The sequence below is a fragment of the Balaenoptera acutorostrata genome, chromosome 11, assembly GCF_949987535.1.
Source record: "Balaenoptera acutorostrata chromosome 11, mBalAcu1.1, whole genome shotgun sequence".
NCBI classification, from domain to species: Eukaryota; Metazoa; Chordata; class Mammalia; order Artiodactyla; family Balaenopteridae; genus Balaenoptera; species Balaenoptera acutorostrata.
Genome location: NC_080074.1, coordinates 94408811 through 94430069, shown reverse-complemented (window position 1 = coordinate 94430069; position 21259 = coordinate 94408811). Strand labels below are relative to the sequence as shown.

At 40.6% G+C, this 21259-nt stretch overlaps 1 protein-coding gene across 8 annotated transcripts in view; it reads right to left on the bottom strand.

The window, feature by feature from the left end:
- Positions 1 to 9114: 9114 nt before the first annotated feature.
- EPS8 (epidermal growth factor receptor pathway substrate 8) overlaps positions 9115 to 21259 on the bottom strand; it is a 194339-nt gene continuing 182194 nt past the window's right edge. For all 8 annotated transcript variants that reach the window (XM_057556577.1, XM_057556572.1, XM_057556576.1 and 5 more), the window contains 3 exons: positions 13517 to 13697; positions 12130 to 12259; positions 9115 to 10376 (listed from right to left, as the gene is read on the bottom strand). In XM_057556577.1, the coding sequence (XP_057412560.1) occupies positions 10263 to 10376; positions 12130 to 12259; positions 13517 to 13697 (425 nt within the window). In that variant the 3' untranslated portion in view covers positions 9115 to 10262. The remainder of the gene's footprint in view (positions 10377 to 12129; positions 12260 to 13516; positions 13698 to 21259) is intronic.

Here is a 21259-nt window from a genome sequence, read left to right as displayed (position 1 = left end):
GCCACTGGGCGTAAGAAGCGCTTCCTCCGCAGGGCTGCGCTGACAGCTCCTTGTTGTGGCGCCTGGTGGTTTGGGGAAGCAGAGTGGCGTGATCGCAACAGTATAGACGTGTGAGTCACAGCGCTCTGCCACCCAGCAGCCCTGTGCCCTTGAGAAGTCACCCTACTACCTCTGAGCCTAAGCGTCCCCACGAAAGGCAAAGCACTATCTACTTTGTGGAGTTGCGGGAAAACTCAGAAGCGGTTGTGTAAAGCATGAGCCGAGGGCCTGGCAGAGTCAGCATGGGATAAACGCTGTGTGATTCTCCAAATCTCTATCTCAGCACATTCAGACCACCACACCCCTCCCACCGCTCATTCCAGCATCCAGACATCTGCAGAGTGAGCGCGCCCGAGTCCTCATCACCTTGGGCACACTGACCCGGAGGCCCCGTCCACCAGGCTTGCTCTCCACGCTGGTGGTACCAACCCTCTGTGCTAAATGCGGCCAAACTTGGTGCCAGGAGCTCTGTAAGAGCGGCCTCATCTGCGCACGTCTATCAGGAATGTGGGAAACTCAACCTGACAAACGTTCAAGGAAGTGGAGCACATCTGAGCAATTCCTGAGAGCTGCTTTAATGTACAGTTTGTAAATCCACTGTGCTATCACCGCGGCACAAAATAACAATAGTTATTTCCTCATTTTTTTTTTTTTTTTCTGTTGCTGCAGGACAAATGAAATGATTTACCCAAACGTCTACATTCTGCCCTATAATAAGATTGGCTTTAGAGATGAGGCAATCAACTAACTTCCCTGTTTGTTCCTAGTAAAATGTGTCCTCGCTTATTAGTTGCGGGATACTGGGTTGCTACTAGGTATTAATACTCTAGACCTTCTCACCATGCAAAGGGCTGCATTTTGTAAGTGGGACAACAGGTCATGGCAATTGTCATAGCCCATGGTCCAAGAGCTCTGCCGTCTTCATTCATTCAGTCGTGCGAGGGAAATTGATCCCTTCCCCACATGCCTCCTAGGAGCTGGGGAAGGCCTTGCCATTGTTATGATTGCTGGATAAGCCAGGCCACAGATTAATTCTCAGCAAACGTGGGTCCATTCCTGGTTCTGGCGTGCCTATCAGAGGGAAGACTGAGATGAGGAACAGCTAATAATATTGCCCTGATTTGTTAGCGTCTTACATAATTCTACTCCAAAGCAGGATGGGAGGGTATTCTCTCTGGTGAGGGCGATTCTTGGACAGGGTCTTAGCTGTGAGCTACCAGCAGGCACTTCCCCCAGCAGAGGGGGATGAGTGCCTGTGTCCTGTGGGGCAAACTGGCAGTGCACTAAGGCTGGTCAGGAACCTTTTTGGCACCAGGGATCGGCTTCGTGGAAGACAGTTTTTCCATGATGGGGGGTGGGTGGGGAGGGGAGGGGATGGCTCAGGTAGTAATGCGAGTGATGGGGAGCGATGGGAAGCAGCAGGTGAGGCTTTGCTCGCTCGCCCGCTGCTCAGCGTCTGCTGTGTAGCCCGGTTCCTAACAGGCTGGGGACTGGTACCGCTCTGCGGCCCGGAGGCTGGGGACCCCTGCACTAAAGCATCTGCTGCTCTCTCCCACTCGCAGGAACTCCCTGATGCCCCAGAAAGCCAACTCCATATGCAAAGTTCCAGCCTGAAGAAATGAGCATCATCTTTAGACATGGGAGGGGGGCAAGGAGGCAGGTATCACAGAGGGACCCAGAAATGAGGAACTGTGAGAGGATGTCCAATGGCAATTTTTCTGTCTGAATAAAGTGGTGGTTTGCAGAGGAGAGGAACCATCTGAAATTCTTCAAAGACGTAAGTGACTGTTGAGACCAAGCACTGTATTTCCTGGTCTAACTGTCGCCATGGAATGATCAGCTCCCAATCCACCTTCCCGTTCACCAGCGAGGGTTTTCATGGAGGAGGGACTCTATGGGCCCTGGACCAGTGATTTCCAAATGAGGCTCCAGGCCTCCTCTCTGCAGCTTCAACGAGAGAAACTGCTTTTACCTCTTTCATATGGTGGGATACTATATAAAATTTCATAGTTTAAAAAAATGCTATTTCTGCTTTAAAAAACTTTTATACACTGACCTATGATATCCGAGAGAAAAGATGATTTGCAAGATATACAGAAGTTGCAGAGTTAGTCCAAATTTCAGTCGTTCCACTTACTGTGTGACAAGCTACTTAACTTATATCTGAGTTTCAACCTCCTCATCTATAAAGTGGGGAATATAGGTGAAAGTTTTCAGCACATACGAGTTCAGTTCCTGTTTTCCTTTCTTTAAGATTAGATGGGGCTTCCCTGGTGGCGCAGTGGTTGAGACTCTGCCTGTCAATGCAGGGGACACGGGTTCGAGCCCTGGTCTGGGAAGATCCCACATGCCGCGGAGCGACTAGGCCCGTGAGCCACAATTGCTGAGCCTGCGCATCTGGAGCCTGTGCTCCACAACAAGAGAGGCCAATAGTGAAAGGCCCGCGCACCGCGATGAAGAGTGGCCCCCACTTGCCACAACTAGAGAAAGCCCTCGCACAGAAACGAAGACCCAACACAGCCATAAATAAATAAATAAATAAAATTTTAAAAAAAAGATTAGATGGGAGGGAAGAAGCCCTTAGCATATGATACCAGCTCAGAGTAAGAAACCATAAAATAGGACAAGCTCTGGAAGACCTGTAGATATTATTCACCATTTGTGTGTGTGTGTGTTATTCCCAGATTTTCCATTATCTGAAAGACATCATGTGTTCATCGGGGGGTATAACAGAAATGTTTGAAGCTGGAGACATTATCTTCTACTCTATGGCCACACTTGAGGGATAAGACTGACCTCTTCAGGGTAGGGCAGGTGGGGCAGCCCAGAAAAGCAGTAGGAATTGGGCCAAGTGCCTGGAATCACAGTCAGGAAGGAAAGAACCCAAGCAATCAGCCTGGACCAGGACCATCTGGGCCTGGCAGGAGCCCTGGTTCTTTGCCCAATTGGTCCCAGCACCAAACTAAATGTAATATGCCTAAAGCCCTTCAGGAAGCATCTCAGCTGTTAAAATATCCCCATTGATACAGAAATCTAGATTCTGGACCTCACTTCCCTTGGAGCACCTGATAGACATATCTTATCCCAATTTAGTTTAGAATCTAAGAGTATGGTTCTTAGTAATTCCTTTTATCTTATCAGAATTTTACTAGCTTTTAATTTGATAGCCTTTCTTTCACAAATGTGATGTGATAAACCTGAACATTTGGGTACTAGAAGATATTTTTTTCCTGGTACCTGGGTATCTCTCCATCAAAAAACGGAGGATTTCTTATAAAACTGAGTTCAGAGCACTGGCTTCTCCCGCTTCTTTTCTGTCCTAAACATGCAAACAGAAAGGAACAAAGAGGCCAGGAAAGGAGGCTGTGACATGGTGTGAGCCCGTGACGCGGTGTGGGAGTCGGTCCTGGAGAAAGGAACTGACTAACCAAGACAGAGGAAAGAGAATGGGTTGGGTTGGGGGGGGAAGATGGGAGTACATACTAAAATTCCTGTTGGGGTCCCAGAACTGCTGGAAATAGAACCCTTATCTGGGTATTGCCTAGAGCAACCACAGCTTTTTGAGCATGTTTTGTTTTGTTTAAAATAAGGAAAAGAAGCTCCAAGAGAAGGGTGATAAAATGGTAACCGCCTTCCCTTCCTAATTCATTCCCAGGAGCCCTTGACACAACCCTACAAAGATCTCTGAGCAGACTAACTTAAAAGCGTGCCTTTGGGAAAAACTAAATATCACAAGTATAAAATCACAGCCTCTGGGAAGTCAGCACTGATTTTAGGTGGTTTTAGGGTGTAATTTTGCCCCAGGAGACCAATAAGACTAGCACCAGGGATAAATACAGCAAGCTGCAAACAGTTCTTTAGATTGTATGTTCTCTGATGGCAGAGGCTACATCTAGGATGCTCTTTGAATATCCAATTCTTAAAGCAGACACTTACAAAATGTTTACTGAACGAATATCGTCTTTTCCTACCCAGAAACAACCAGTCTTTACAAAAATCCCTTTATTGAGTCTGTACAACTTTCTGATATTGTTCCATGTAAGCACTGAGAAGAAAGAGAGCAGAACAAGCCTAGTGAGATATCCACCCAGCAGCAACTCAGCCTCTATGAATTTAATTTTAGAAAACAAATGAATCTCAAACTTTCCTATAATTTTTTTTAGAGAAAAGTAGGAAAGGAATAGTTTTAAGTGATTAGAGTATCTCTCACATTAGCTTCCCATGACCCAGTGCCTCTTAAGGGCAGGGGAGGGAAAGAGATACAATTTACTGGTTATCTTTTACAAGCAGTACAAGACTACAATCCCTGGGATAAGGAAACTTACTAGCTCTTGATTTGAGGTCAATTCCCCAAAGGCAGTGCAGCCACTAAGATCCAAGAGGAATAAGTTAGTCCTGATGAGCTGAGGAGGCATAGATCACAGTTCAGGACACTGGAAGCAGCTGGAAATTCTGAAAAGGGGCACCAGAGTGGAAGCATTTCTGCAGAGAATGGCTGCAGAAATCTGTAAGTGAACCCACCCAATACACAGGGCAACATCACCCAGTGCTTACCAGAGTGGCCACTGCAAGGTTAAGAAAGGTCGCTGCGTTGGGAGACATCAGAGGTTCAGCCCAGGAAAAGTGAAGAGAGCTGTTTAACACCTTGGGTATCCAGCTGAGATGCAAAATATCCTGGGAATTCATCCCCCCAAGAAGGGCATGCCTTAGAAGTAAGGACTCCACTGTGAAAACTACTCTTGATAGCTACAGACAAAGCCTGAAATCAAGTCCTGACAAGATTTTCAGAGAAGAGATAGTTTGTAGATCGAGTCCCATCAAGTTAGAAGATCTTGTAAAACACACTGAACTTGCCATAATTCATCTTAGCAAAGCATAAAACCAAAGCGATACAAGCTCAAAGTGATCAGCCAATATAGAGCTGATTGCTGGAATAAGAATAAACATTCTTCTAAGGAAGATAACATATTCTAAAATATCTAAAACATGTCATTTACAATGTCAAGTATATATAATAAAAAACTACTACACATGCAAAGAAATAGGAAAATAGGACCCATAGTGGGGGAGACAAAAGCAATCGATAGAAACTGAGCCTGAGATGGCCCAAATGTTGGGTTTAGCGGGTAGATTATAAAGCAGCCTTTCTTTGTTATGGGAAAAAAGGAAAGTTGTTCAAATAATTAAAGGGAAATATTCTTTTAGTGAGTGATCAGACAGAAAGTCTCAGCAGAGAAATGGAAGCTATATAAAAGAACTAAATGTAAATTCTAGAACTGATAAAATACAATAACTGAAAAGAAAATTCACTGGATTGACTCAACACATACTGGAAGACAGAACACAGGGGGGAAAAAAGAGTTGGTGAAGCTGAATACATATTGACATAAATTTCCAATCTGAAGAATAAGGAAAAGATGGATTTTTAAAATATTAACAGAGAATCAGGGATCTTTGGGGTATAGTAAGATACCTGACCTAACATACATGTAATAGAAGGCTGAAGAGAAGAAGAAAAGAAAAAAAAAGCAGAAAAAAATATTGTAAGGAATGTGCTTCTAATAATGGGAAAACACTGACTTAAAAATCCAGAAACTCACTGACCCCACATAGAATAAACACCAAGAAAACCACCTTCATCAATTTTATAATCAATTTGCTGAAGATGAAAGATACAGAAAAGAATCTTAAAAGCAGCCAGAGGAAAAAATAGGAATGATGACTGACTTATCATCAGGAACAATATAAGCCAAAAATCAATGGAATGACACTTTTAAAGCTCTAGAATAAAAAGTATCAACCTAGATTTCTATATACAGTAAAAAAATATATATACTTTGAAAAGCAAGGTGACTCCAAGTTTGAGCCAAGATGGAGTCAGAGGGACTGGATTTACCCTCCAGCCTGAAATAATATGTGCTTCACACACATATGTATTCACACACATGTGAACAGTTTTCAAGATATTGAACACTGGGCAATGAAAGATGAAAAAAATGCAGAAAACCCTACAACTGTTCCAGCTTTCTGCCTAGGGATTGCTTTCAAGCTTCAGTGCGGGGAGGGAGAACCCATGTGGAGTTCAGCAGACTCCTTGAGTTGAGGAGACAAAGCTTAAAGTGTGGCAAGGGCAAGGGAGCTAAAATTTACAGCACAGAGTAATAGAGAGGAGAAAGCTGCATGAAGAGAGAGCTCTGGAGATATGCATAGGGTCCCCACAGAGTCCTAAGCTGAGGATGGATCATTGCATGCCTATGAGAAAACTGCTCAAGCCTGAGGAAAGAACCACCTGAAAGCGTTAGAGGAACAGTTCTCAGAGCTCACGCAGAACCAGGAATAGTCCTTATTACCACCTGCTACAGTGGAAAACATAATTCATGGAATAATAGGTTGAGGAACCAGAAGGGTTTTGCTACAATAGTGAGATAAAGTTAGTTATAATGTAAATATTGCTCTGGTTTCACCTAACAAAGCTTAAAGGCAAGATCAGAAAAGATCAAACTCTTACCAAGTAATTTAATAGCATCCCAAAACAAAGGATAATAATATTTAAAGGTATACAAAAGTATCCAGCACCTAACACAATAAAGGTAAAATTCACAATATCTGGCAACCAATTAAAAATTACATTAAAAATGAAAGATACAGAAAAGAATCTTGAAAGCAGCCAGAGCTTTTAAAATTATCAAGCATACAAAGAAGAAAATAAAACCCATAATAAAGAAAAAAATCAATCACAACTAACCTAGAATTTATGAAGATGACAGAATTAATAAACAAGAACATTAAGACAGATATTTTTACTGCCTTCCATATGATTGATAAAATTGAAGAAATATTGAGCAAGTTAAGTAGAGACATGGAAGGTATTTCTTCAAAAAGTAAAACTTCTAAATATGAAAACTCTAATATCTGAGACGAAAAACACAAATGGAAGAGATTAAAAGCAGAATAGAAATTGCAGAAGAAAAGATAAGTGAACTTGAAGACAGAAATAGAAATTACCCAAAATGAAACACAGAGGAAAGAAAAAACTGGGTTAAAAATTAACAGAGTACCAGTGACCCTGGGAAAACTTCAAATGGCCTAGCATACATGAAATTGGAGTCTCCCAAGGAGAGAAGGCGGGAAGGACAGAAAAAAAAAAGTAATGACTGAAACTTTACCAAATTTAGTCAAAACTATAATCCCCCAGTTTCCAAAGGCTCAATGAACATCAAGAAACAGGCAGTAAACTACACAAAGGCCATAAGTAGATGGCTTAATGCCAGTGATGAGAGCTCCACTCTGGCAGCAGCAGTAGGTAATTGATTCCGGTAGCAGTAGGTAACTCTAATTTCTAGTTTTCTCCCCTAAGTTTTCAGAACCCCATCACTGCACCCCCTCAGAGGTAAACTGTCCAGAATCTTCTCTCTCTTCAAGTCTCTGTCCCAGCTCTACAGGGGATCTCTCCTCTGAGGTCTTGAGGCATCAGCACCAACAACAGAGAGTGCCCCTTCTTCAGTGGTCTGTGCCCAAGCTCCCAGGGCCCTTCCTTCTTCAGGCTTCTAAATGCTGATCAACCCAACCCCTTCCCTGTGCAGCCCTAGCCCAAGGGATGGGGGCTGCTTTCCCATTATTACTACCTCTGTGGTGTCACAGTATTTCCTTTTTGCCTGGTTAACCAATTCCTTATGTTAAATACTGTTTAAACAACAGAGAAGGATGATTGCATCTTGTTGGGCAAAAGTATAAACATTTAAAAAAATCATTTTATAGAATTTCAAAGATGTACAGAGGAGTGCACATATAAGCTAAGTAGCCAGAGTTGAAACACGTTGGTTCTTGAGCTGTTCTCTCAGTTTCCAATCTACCCTTTTATCCCCATCTTTGTGATTTGGGGCTTTGCCAGGTGGGTGACCAATAGATTCTGTCCAAAAAGTATGCTACAAGGACACAAGAAGCTAGAGGGGAAACAAGGGACTTGCTTTTTTTCTGTTTTATTTCCTGTTTCTATCAACATCACCCTAATAATAGTTCTTCACTCTATAAGTAGCGATTGATTGCCTGTAGGTTCCAGTGACCCTGCAATCCCAGTAGCAGCCTCCTTGTTCCCTCTCAGAAATTCCAGTACCAGCTGCCTGGGCTTCTCTCCTCTGAGGTCTGAGTCCAGCTCCATGGATTTGCTGAACTATTTCTTCCGCTGAATTCTTTTCTGAATTCCTGAGGTAACAGCACCAGTTAGGCTGTGCCCACTTCTCCGAGGTTTACCAGTTGTGGCGTCTTTCCTCCAAACTTCTCATCCCAGTGGCCTAACTCCTCAGATGTCTGGATCCAAACTCTCCCTCAAGCTTTTAAATCCCATTAATCCCAAGTCTTCTCTTGGTCTCCACATCCCAGAGGGAGGTAACTACTTCCTGCAATTACTACCTTGGTGATATTTTCCTTTGGAATTTAATAGCATAAAGACATACTTATAAATGATAACAATTCTTCTCATGTCAGATATGCTATATTACACACAGGTTATTTTAACTTTTCCATGCTAATTTCTTTTGTCTTATACCTACATTTTCAGAGATTTTCAATAAGGGCTAAGTTATAAATGTGCATCAGTGCTTATGAAATGGGAAGGATCTACAATAATTATTATTCTCATGTTTGCCTCACTTTGTCCAAGGGACGACGTTATGGAGAGACTGAGAAATGGAAGACAAGAGATTCTCATATCCCTCATGATTTGGGGAAAGTTAGCCTTTAGGAAGCTAAGCCTCCTCATCTATAAAATACAACTCACAGATTACTGTAGATCTCTAACAAAGAATTTATGTGGAAGCACTCTGTAATCACAAATGGTGTGTAAGTTTGTTTTTACTAGATGGTAAAAGAAAAGATGATGAAATAAGAGAGGTGGAAAGAAGAGAAACAACTGAAGAAAGCATTCTAGAGAAGTTTCTACCCACTCAGAACTCCTCTGGAAATCAGTTAAAAAAAAAAAGAAGAGCGTGGGCCTCTGTTTTTCCCGTTCCATGCAACCCTGATCCCCACTCTCCACGCCAAAGGTCCCTTTTGCCAACGAGACAGAAGCCATTTATTAATGTACGGCAAATACTGTTTATTGCAGACTTTCCAGCTGACTCATGTGAAAAAGGCACTATGAAAATTAATGAATCTAGATAATCTCTCTAAATGGATTTATGTTAAAATATACAACATTCTTACATAACATCTGTTTTATATATGTGAAATAATATAACATTTAATGACAAAATCATGTTTTCAAAAATAACATTTGTTGACGGTTAAGTCTCTTTTCTCTACCTAGAATCTTTCACAGGATTAAAGTATGTGTATATTATTTCTTATTACCAGAAAAACTTGACACAGATAAACTCATAAAATGGCCCCAATTTGCTCTTCACTACTTATATCAATATTCAGAACTGAGGCCTTCATTAAGCAGAATACTGTAACACACACCAATGCAGGCTATTTCCTGTGACAGATTTTGAATGTATATGACCTCTTTTACACTTGTGCTTTCTCATATATAAGAACACAGTATAGATAATAAGCAGAATATAAACTAAATCAAAATACAAGCTATACAAGGAATTGTGATCAACAGAGCCATGACAGATAAAATGTCTCGGGAATGCTCCAAAGGTTTCTATTTGTATGTCCAAGGCCTTGTTGTATTTTACAGTTCATTAAATGTTTTAATCTTTTTTAAAAACTGTTGGCATTAAGAACTTTAAATAAAGCTAAACATTCTATTATTGAGTATGTTGAAGAAGAGACCTAAGTAAGCAGAGGCTAGCCTAAAGTAAGCTACACTCTGGATAATACATACCATAGTCACAGGCAAAACTGAAATTGTTTAGATTTTGAATCATGGGCAATATCTCTGTTTTGCTGCAATAAATAAACTCACCACTGTCAAAAAAAAAAAAAAGTCTGCTTAGGCATTGAGATGGGGATGAAATAATTAATCCAATAAAGGAAACCTCACCTTGGTAAAGTAGGCAAAATATTTCCCAAGGGGAGAAATTCTGTTTAAAATTTTTTCATTTGAATAAAAATAACGGGCCCAGAAGCAAGTCCTCTGCTTACTTACGTTTGCATTGTTTCTTTATGGCGATAAATTCTGTATACCAAGAAATAAGAATCTGACGTTCCCTTCATGGCTTCTGAAAACAAAGCACGTTGGAATAATGCCAAGAATAATGGAGTTTAAAAACTAATTAGTGACTGCTTCCCTCATCAAAAGATTCCACTCCCGAATCGCTAGCAGCAGCACTGATTTTTTCCTGTCGTCTTCGCATGATTTCTTGCAACTCAGAGCTGCCGTTGTTATCCTGAAAAACAAACATGGTTCAGACAAGATGGTTACTGGTTTGTGAGGCTGCAAATCATGTAATGAAATGGCTTAGGCTAAAAGTTCTTTGTGTTTTTCTTCTCATGTCTCTAAGGGGAAAACTGAAGGCTGCCCTTCGTATAAGTGATGATTCTGGACTTTACTAACATCACATTTTCACTTATACTGTCTTAAGGCAATTCATTCACCATGCCTTTCACTTGAACCTGTTAAAGATAAATCAGTAATGCATGTGGAATGCTCTAGATTCCCTGGGGGAAGGAAGAGATTGTACAAGAAGCACAAAAAGATGGTAAATTATCAAAGAATGTGCTTTAGGTCAAGTAAGATACTCATCTATCTACCTTAGGGGATTCTAGATCAGGCCCAAAGATTGGGATCCGAAGACATCAAGTTTCCTCATACCAAAGGGTTCTGACCCTCTGACATCTTGTTGGCTTTTGTCCTTTCCAAACCTGACCTGCAATCCCTATGCGCCCTCCTTATTCCTCTCTCATCTACAGAAATCTCTGGCAACACAGGTGAGTAATATGAACCATGAACTAGATGCAAGAGAAGGGCATGATGGGAAGGTGCCTGGGGAAGAGGAAGAACCTCAGGTAGGAAGTCTCTGCCTTAATTCACATCCAGAGGAACAGGAGCAAGAGGCCAGGAGGACATGGGAAGTCAGGGGAAATGACACTGATAGGGAGTCTGGACTGAAGGAATTCGGAAATGCTAGGAATATGGAACTTTCTATCATAACCCTTAAGGAGGAATTTATACATTCTCAATAAAATTAGAAGGTATAATGGTAACAAAACTGCCTCAGAAAAGATATAATCCTGACTCACATTCAATATACAAAAAGCCTAATACAGAATCAACCAAGATGAATGTCGTAGGAAAAATTTCCAAGGGAAATATAATTTCTCCTGAGTGAGAATGGTTACAGGGTTGTATGCACGAAGCTATTATAATGAGTTATTTAACTGTTGAATTTATACAATAAACCTGCTAGAGATAATTACGTATTGATTTCACGCCAAAGCCTATATCCTTTCATTGGAGTCTAAGTTTAATTTTCGTGAAAGCTATTAAGAGCTGTGAGATGTAACAGTTAGAAACTACTACCCTTACACAGCCCACATTAAGTAGAGTAGGATATTGAAACCTGAAGCATACCCAATCTAGAAAACATTTACTCTTTTTCTTTCATAGAAACAACTATAACTAAAGAATTACTCTTCAGGGCCCGCTGTTTTCAATGATCCCTACCTAATATTTTCCCTCTGATTATTTATATGTATAAGCAGGCCTAAGGCACACAGCCATGGTTTTAAGACTTTATAACCTCTAACCTGCTAGAATCTCCAAACTAAGTATCAAGGACAGGTAAAAGAGTTCTGGCCTCTTAAGTCATTTACTCACCCGAAGTAAATGAGTAAATAAAATTCCTACAGAAGTAGTGCATGTAAAATGAGAACATTAGGCTTTTCATTAGATATCCAAAAGTATATGAAGCTCAAGCTTCATGTTATAGGAGCACTTATAACAAATTAATCTCCCTGAAAACGGTCGCTAATGGTCCCCAGTGACAGATTACTAAAGCTGAATCAAGTTGAATTCAGCTCTGTATGAAAGGCAAAGAAAGCGACCTATATGGACATAAATATTGTTTCCAGAGCTTTCAAATTGCAGTCCATACTCTTGACTAATGCAGAAAAACACCACCTTAGGTTGAGAAGCCATACCTCTAATGCAGCTTTCTGTACAGTGATTTGGCTAAAGACTCTGGCCCCTTCAGGACAGACGGTTCTCAGTTCATCTTTATTGAGAGAGAAAAGTTGTGCACCATTTAATACTCCAAGACTATTGACAGTTCTGAAAAAACAAAAGAAGGAAAAGAAGGAAATAGAGCATTAAAAATACTGTCTGGATTTGTGGTTGCCAAGGGGGAGGGAAGGATTGGGAGTTTGGGGTTAGCAGATGCACACTATTATATATAGGATGGATAAACAACAAGGCCCTACTGTATAGCACAGGGAACTACAGACAATATCCTGGGCTGAACCATAATGGAAAAAGAATATAAAAAAGAACGTATACAGGTGTATAAGCGAGCTACTTTGCTGTACAGCAGAAATTAGCACAACATTGTAAATCAACTATACTTCAATAAAAATTAATTAAAAAATAAATAAATAAAAATAAATAAATAAATACATAAAATACTGTCTGGATAAAACAAAAGAAAGATTTCTGGTCCTGCTACAACCTCTCTTCTCTAGGTGTTCCATACACTGGAACTCATAAATGGTACTAGAGTGCTTAGGGCAATGACAGGGGACGGGCAGGATAACGACCCTGAGGCTATGTAAGATAATTGATCATGAAGTGTCAAAAAAGAGTCAACTGGGTTTAGTATCTTTACTGTGTATTACCAATTTCTTGAAATTTGGTGTTTCATAGAAGGAATGGATAACTTTCTAGTAGCCAGGCAATTGACTAACCAGTGTACCTCATTTTTTCAGTCACACTGGGTGAGTTTATAATGTGTCAAGTGCTCTTGAATATGTATTAGTCAAATTGTTCAAATACATATATTCAAATATGTTTACCAAATACACAAGAAAATGTTTACAAATTTTTAATTATAGACAAATAGAAACTTCACTGTGGCTTTCCTAAAGGAAAGCTCTATTAGATTATAACCTACAATAAGTAACGTCATCTATTTTTTATTTGCCTGGGATCTCTGTGCTGCAGCAGGAGAAAACGTTCTGCTCTATGTCCTCTGTGGTCTGGGGAGTCTAGGTAAGACTACAGTCCTATCCCGTGTGACCCTCTGAGGGAGAAAGACAGCCACCAGCCTCAAAGCTGCCAAGAGACTGCTTGAGGGACCAATGATGAACAGACACCACCATCTAGAAAATGGGGTGTCATCAAATGATGGTTATTTCTGCTTCCTCCAATTTTTTTTTTTAGCTATAAATGGCTAGAGTCATTTCCTGAGCATGGAAACAGATGCAGTTCGGGTTCTCACATTTTCTAAGAGTCACTTGTGACATCTTAGTGATCAAATTGAAAACACTGCATGTTATACACACAGAACTGTAAAGTATCCCCAGAGAGACTTACACAGGGCTGAACCCCTTTGACTGCAACCATGTCTTCACATCCTCTGGGGTGGAGTCATAAGTGATATTGACAACTGGCACATTCTGCCGTGGCACGTGGAACTTCTTCTGGGCGGCACTCCGACCAATGGTCAGTCTGTGGATGAGTTCATCCTGCACTTCCTCCATCTGAGATTTCCTTCCTAGATACCAACACAGAGGAGGTTAGTTTTGAAAGCCCTAACAGTTGTTGCTCTCTCTAGAACCCCAATGCCAAGAATCCTTTGACCCCAACAGGACTTATGATCTAGTAGTATTCCTACCATCTTTCCTTTCATCCTCACCAAGTATAAACTCCGTGATCAATTATTAAAATCACTCCCTGTCTCTTCTTTCTTCATTGTATTCATCTGGCAAACCCCCCACCCTTGTTAAATCTCACTTTCTGTTTATTCTGTGCTGCACCTGCACACCGAATAGAACACAACAACGCTGAGTGAGCTCATGTTAAATTCATCATCATGAACCTCCACTGGGCTGTTAATGCTCTGTGACATTCATACTACATTTCCTGAGGCCAGTGGCTTTCAACTGGGGGAAATTTTGACCACAGGGTACATCTGGCAATGGCTAGAGATACTTTAGGATGTCACAAACAGGGGGCAAGGGGGAAGGAAGCTACCATCAGGCAGTGGGTAGAGGCCCGGGATGCACAAAACATTCTGCAATGCACACAGGTCACATTGCTACATCGGAGAATTATCTAGCCCCAAACGTCCACAGGGCTCAGGTTGAGAAATCCTGCCTGGGACCGTATAATTGTCCATGGTCAGACAAGTATTTCCTATCTTCTTCCTTCTGCAAACCTCCAGTTCCCAGTCCTCAGTCCTCTCCCTGAGCTGATGAGCTCACTTGCATAATTTCTGAGTAAAATAAAGAAGTTAAAAGAAAACCTCCCTAAGTTCCCCTAGCGGCTCTCCTTACCACCAGCACTTTCCCCGCACACTCTGCCAGCCTTCCTTCTATTACATTATGGATGAACTGTTTCCACGCTCCTCAGGCCAAGCCCTCTACATGTGCGCTAGACTCCATGTCCTCTGTCTGCTGGAATACTTTGACAGTAATTTCCCCCCTGCTTCTCCCATGTTATCAGTTTTCCTCTTTTATTACTGAATCATTTCATCCGCTTACAAGCATGCTACTATTTTATTTCTCTCATGTTTAAATAAGCCCTTTCTTAACCCCACATCCCCTGCCAGCTACTGCCCATTTCTCTGCTCCCCTTTTAGCAAAACTCCATGAGAAGCTGTCTATACCAGCTGACCCCAATTCCCATTCTCCAATTTCCTCTTAAATTCACTGCGATTAGGCTTTTGGCCCCATCCCTCCATGCCATTTTGCTAAACTCCAATGGTTGATTCCCAGTTATTTCCTCATTTAATCTATCAACAACATTTGAAGAAGGCGCTCCCTCCTTGAAACACTTTCTTCTTATGGCCTTCAGGACACCACACTCTCTGATTTTCCTCCTGTCTTACTGGCCTCTCCTCAGCACCCTTTTCTCAGATGCTCATCTCATCTCCCCACCTCTCCAGGACACAGTCCTTGGACCTCTTCTCTGTCTGCACTCACTCCATCGATGATTGTTGTGCCTGGTCTCCTGGCTTTAAATGTCATTTAAAAGCTGATGACTACCCAAATTATTTCTCTAGTCCAGACTGGTCCTCAGAACTCTAGACCAATATACATCAACTGTCTATTTGATATATTCATTGGATGTCTATTAGCTATCTCAAACATAACATGTTCAAATCTGAATTACTGATCTTCTTCCTGAAGCTTACTTTTATGCTAGACTTCCCAACTTGGTAATTCTATTTTTCCAGTTCCCCCAACAAAATACCATGTAGGTATGCCTGACTCCCCTTTGCCCTCGATTATATCCAATCCATCGGCAAATCCTGTTGGTCCTACCATTAGAATACACCACACATCCCAATCACTTCACTCCATGTTTTTCTATTACCAGCCTGGTCTGAACCACCAGCCTATTCACAGGTCTCTCTGCTTCTACTCTCCATGACCCCACTCTTCACTCTTCATCCCTTTCTCAATATAACAGATAAAGAGATGCATTTAAAATGTGAGTCAGATACACACACACACACACACACACACACGGATACATTATTTGTATATCACCTTCAAGAATTAAGTGCAAAGAACTGATATAGTAATCCAATTAACTAACTTGGCAAGTGACAGTGACCTGGTCACTAAGGGAGCTGTTGTGACCATTGTTCTAATTTTTTTTTTTCAGGGAAAGTATTTTTAGAAAGTGTTTGGTGCCCCTGGGAAATAAATGAAAGTGTAAAATAATCAAATAGTGTTATTTCAGTCTAATTTTTTTTATTGCCTCAAGTACTCAGGAACCCTTTTGAAAAAGAAAGAAGTCAAAAGAAAGAGAAATAAGAGAAGGGAAGGGAGGAAAGGAGGGAGGATGAGGGGGCTAAAGAGAGTAAGAGGGAATATTATTGATTGTTACATTTAAGTAATACAGGACATGCATTTCATTAACTCTTTTAAATCAGTACAGTGTAGTCACACTGCCATACAACATAGGAGTACATCTCAAAGAAACACAAAAGAAAAAGTATCACCACACTAAAATAGTTATCTCCTTATCTGTTGACTTAGCCACTGTGGGATCATTCCAGTCCGCAGCATAACCTCTTTCCATGGAATATAAAAACCTCTTCTAATGTGTTCCTGGCTTTGGTTTCCATTTGCAATGTTCTAGCACATAACAACACACCAGACTAACTTTACACCTCTTTCTAAAACAACACTTCTGATTACAAAAGATTAAACTCATATAAAAGGACTAACACTTCAAAGGAAATGGAAGACATGCAAAACAACTGAAGCATTGATATCTTCAAAAGTGATGAAGAGAACCTTTTTGAATCTTATGACAAATCAAATTGAATAGCTTATATGACACAGGGCTCCAAGCAGCTAGTGTGAATAAACGCAGTAAACACTTCAGAAAAGGAGTCGGGTTCTTGCTACTTGTGACATTTTAAAAATAGGCCTGTTGACTTTTCTTCCTTGTTCATAGCTATTTGGTAACATTTTTATGGGTGAGTATTCAATTTACAGCTCCTTCCATTTTACTCTTATCAGAAGTCTAGGCCATAAGCAGAGAACGCAAGTACCACAAAAGGTATATTTTGAAAGAGACCTGGTTATCAATAAAGAAGCATGTCTATTTGGTTCTAAAAGACTGTTGAGAAGCCCCAATATTCGTTCAGTAGAAATGTTCTTCAAAAAAGTGCTCAAGGGCTTCCCTGGTGGCACAGTGGTTGAGAATCTCCCTGCCAATGCAGGGCACACGGGTTCGAGCCCTGGTCTGGGAAGATCCCACATGCCGTGGAGCAACTGGGCCCGTGAGCCACAGTTACTGAGACTGCGCGTCTGGAACCTGTGCTCCGCACCAAGAGAGGACGCGACAGTGAGAGGCCCGCGCACCGCGATGAAGAGTGGCCCCCGCTTGCCACAACTAGAGAAAGCCCTCGCACAGAAACGAAGACCCAACACAGCCATAAATTAAAAAAAAAAAAAAAAAAAAAAAGTGCTCAAGAAAGAAAGCTATCAAGAAAATATTTGTTTTATAAAAAGGACTATCTTTATTTAATGTCAAACTATACTTCTGAGCTATCTTTAAAAGGAACATTATATAAGTAAATGCAAAATTTTATTAGTTTAAGGAAACAAGTACATGTGTAAATTTGGGGACATATGTTTATGTTTTACATACCAGTGTCACCCTTTGACTTATGAAAAACAGACTTGAAAATGATGAGTCACAATTATCAGGAGGGTTCTCTATCTTTAAAGCATTCTAACCATGCCTCTTTCCCATTAGGTTATTCTTAGTTTCTTAGACTAGGACAAAGAACAAACTGTCCCAGCCCACGGACTGTTCCAAAATTGGGCCTGGACGCCTATGAACCCTGATCCCAGGCCTGGAAAAAGAGTGCCACTGTGTCAAAGATTACCGCACTGACGTAACAAAGAAGGGAGACGTTATAAACTTGTGGGAAGAATGAAGAAAGTTTCTGAGAGGAAAATTTTCCTCAGGGAAATCAATAAAAACATTTATAGAACTTTCTCATCTCAAAACTATGTCTTTCGTGTCTGAAAAAAAATAAAAGCATCTTTTCAAAAAATACACAAAAATATTTTAAAATTTAGTTGCCAATTATATTTATGCACACACACTCTCATACACACACATGCACAGGCATAGTTGTTTCTGCCACACAGAAAGAGCTAACCATTTTTCCAAAACTTCAGTTTTCCGTTAGTTCTTTGGTAAGGTCAAGATATGGATAAGAAGGTAATTTAAATTGGTTATACTTCAGCTGAGAAAGTAACGTATAAAAGTAGGTTTGTGCTTATTGCATTTAACCAGAATTTCTAGAACAATTAAATAGTAATAGTTTCAGTGTCTTCTTTTTAATTTTTTTTTAAATCAAGAGTGACCACAACTGAATAGATAGGGCTATGATTTACTGAGATGAGAACTTGAATCTTAAGTTCCAATCTCAGCTATAAAGTTAATAGTTCAAAACTTGTATCTGGACTCGGGCACAGGGAGCCTGTTGAGCTCCCAGGCCGATCCCCTGCCCTTTCCAGGTCACGTGGGTCCTTGGGGGCATAGGAGGGAGGCCGGGGAGATCAGGAGAGGCAGGCGGGAGGGGCCCTCCCAGAACCTAGACCGGAGGAGCAGCAGAGGAGAGGAGGGCATTTGCCCCGCCCACTCGAGCCCAGAAAGCCTGCTAGGCTCCCAGGTGAGGTCCCCCGCCCTCTGAGACTGGGGTGGGGGGCACGCCTGGGCCCCTTCTGTTTCTTGAGCCTAAGCCCCACCCCCCACAGCCCCCAGGGCCTTTTCCAGCCCTGTGGGTCCTGAGCATTGGCCCTGCCCACCGCCCAAACCTCGCCCTTGCTTAGGCCCCACCCTCCACAGCCAAGGTCTTTCCATCCCCCCCTCTTTGTTTTCCTTTCCCTCCTCCTCTTTTTTACTATTGTGGTCCTGATGTACCTTCTGGTTGTTGATTCATCTGTACTTTTACTTCTACATTCTTTCTAACATATCTGTTAGTTTCCTAGTCTAATTTTATTTTTTACTTTGTTATTTTTCTCTTTCTTTTTTTTTTTTTTTTTGCCACCCCACATGGCTTGCAGGATCTTGATTTGTGAGCCTGGGGTTGGGGGGAGCTCCTGCGGTGGGAGCTCCAAGTCTGAACCACTGGACTAACAGAGAACCTCAGACCCCAGGGAATATTCATCGGAGTGAGGTCTCACAGAGTTCCTCATCTCAGCACCAAGACCCAGCTCAACCCAATAACCTACAAACTCCAGTGTTGGAAGCCTCAAGCCAGACGACCAGTAAAACAGGAAGACAATCCCACACATTAAAAAAAAAAATGAGATGGCAAAAAAAAATATGTCACAGATGACGGAGCAAGGTAAAAACCTACAAGACCAAATAAATGAAGAGGAAATAGGCAATCTACCTGAAAAAGAATTCAGAGTAATGATAGTTAAGATGATCCAGAATCTTGGAAATAGAATGGAAGCATGGATTGAGCAAACACAAGAAATGTTTAACAAAGATCTAGAAGAACTAAAGAACAAACAAAGATGAACAACACAATAACTGATACAAAAAATACATTAGAAGGAATCAATAACAGAATAACAGAGGCAGAAGAATGAATAAGTGAGCTGCAAGACAAAATGGTTGAAATAACTGCCAAGGAGCAGAATAAAGAAAAAAGAATGAAAAGAATTGAAGACAATCTCAGAGACCTCTGGGACAACACTAAACGTACCAACATTTGAATTATAGGGGTCCCAGAGGAAGACGAGAAAAAGAAAGGGTCTGAGAAAATATTTGAAGAGATTATAGTCGAAAATTTCCCTAACATGGGAAAGGAAATAGTCACCCAAGTCCAGGAAGCATGGAGAGTCCCAGACAGGATAAACCCTAGGAAAAACACACCAAGACACATATTAATCAAACTAACAAAAATTAAATTCAAAGAAAAAATATTAAAAGCAGCAAGGGAAAAACAAAAAATAACATACAAAGGAATCCCCATAAGGTTGTCAGCTGACTTTTCAGTGGAAACTCTGCAGGCCAGAGGGACTGGCAGGATATACTTAAAGTGATGAAAGAGAAAAACCTATAACCAAGATTACTCTACCCAGTAAGGATCTCATTCAGATTCGATGGAGAAGTCAAAAGCTTTTCAGACAAACAAAAGCTAAGAGAATTCAGCACCACCAAACCAGCTTTACAACAAATGCTAAAGAAACTTCTCTAAGCAGGAAACACAGAGAAGAAAAAGACCCACAAAAACAAACCCAAAACAATTAAGAAAATGGTAATAGGAACATACATATCGATAATAACCCTGAATGTAAATGCCCCAACCAAAAGACACAGGCTGGCTGAATGGATACAAAAACAAGACCCATATTTATGCTGTCTACAAGAGACCCACTTCAGACCTAGGGACACATACAGACTGAAAGTGAAGGGATGGATAAAGATATTCCATGCAAATGGAAATCAAAAGAAAGCTGGAGTAGCAATACTTGTATCAGATGAAATAGACTTTAAAATAAAGACTGTTACAAGAGATAAGTAGGGACACTACATAATGATCAAGGGATCAATCCAAGAAGAAGATGTAACAATTATAAATGTTTATGCACCCAACATAGGAGCACCACAATACATAAGGCAAATGCTAACAACCATGAAAGGAGAAATCGACAGTAACACAATAGTAGGGGACTTTAATACCCCACTTACACCAATGGACAGATCATCCAAACAGAAAATAAATAAGGAAACACAAGCTTTAAATGATACAACAGACCAGATAGATCTAATTGATATTTATAGAACATTCTACCCAGAGTGGCAGAATACACTTTCTTCTCAAGTGTACATGGAACATTCTCCAGGATAGAACACATCTTGGGTCACAAATCAAGCCTCAGTAAATTTAAGAAAATTGAAATCATATCAAGCATCTTTTCTGACCACAATGCTATGAGACTGGAAACCAATTACAGGAAAAAAACCGTAAAAAATACAAACACATGGATGCTAAACAGTGTGCTACTAAATAACCAAGAGATCACTGAAGAAATCAAAGAAGAAATCAAAAAAATACATAGAAACAAATGACAACGAAACATGACAACCCAAAACCTATGGGATGCAGCAAAAGCAATTCTAAGAGGAAAGGTTATAGCAATTCAATCTCACCTCAAGAAATAAGAAAAACCTCAAATAAACAATCTAACCCTACACTTAAAACAACTAGAGAAAGAAGAACAAAGAAAACCCAAATTCCGTAGAAGGAAAGAAATCATAAAGATCAGAGCAGAAATAAATGAAATAGAAATGAAGAAAACAATAGCAAAGATGAATAAAACTAAAAGCTGGTTCTTTGAGAAGATAAACAAAATTGATAAACCCTTAGCCAGATTCATCAAGAAAAAATGGGAGAGGATGCAAATCAATAAAATTAGAAATGAAAATGGAGAAATCACAACTGACACTGCAGAAATACAAAGGATTATAAGAGACTATTACAAACAACTATATGCCAATAAAATGGACAACCACGAAGAAGTGGACAAATTCTTGGAAAGGTATAATTTTCCAAGACTGAACCAG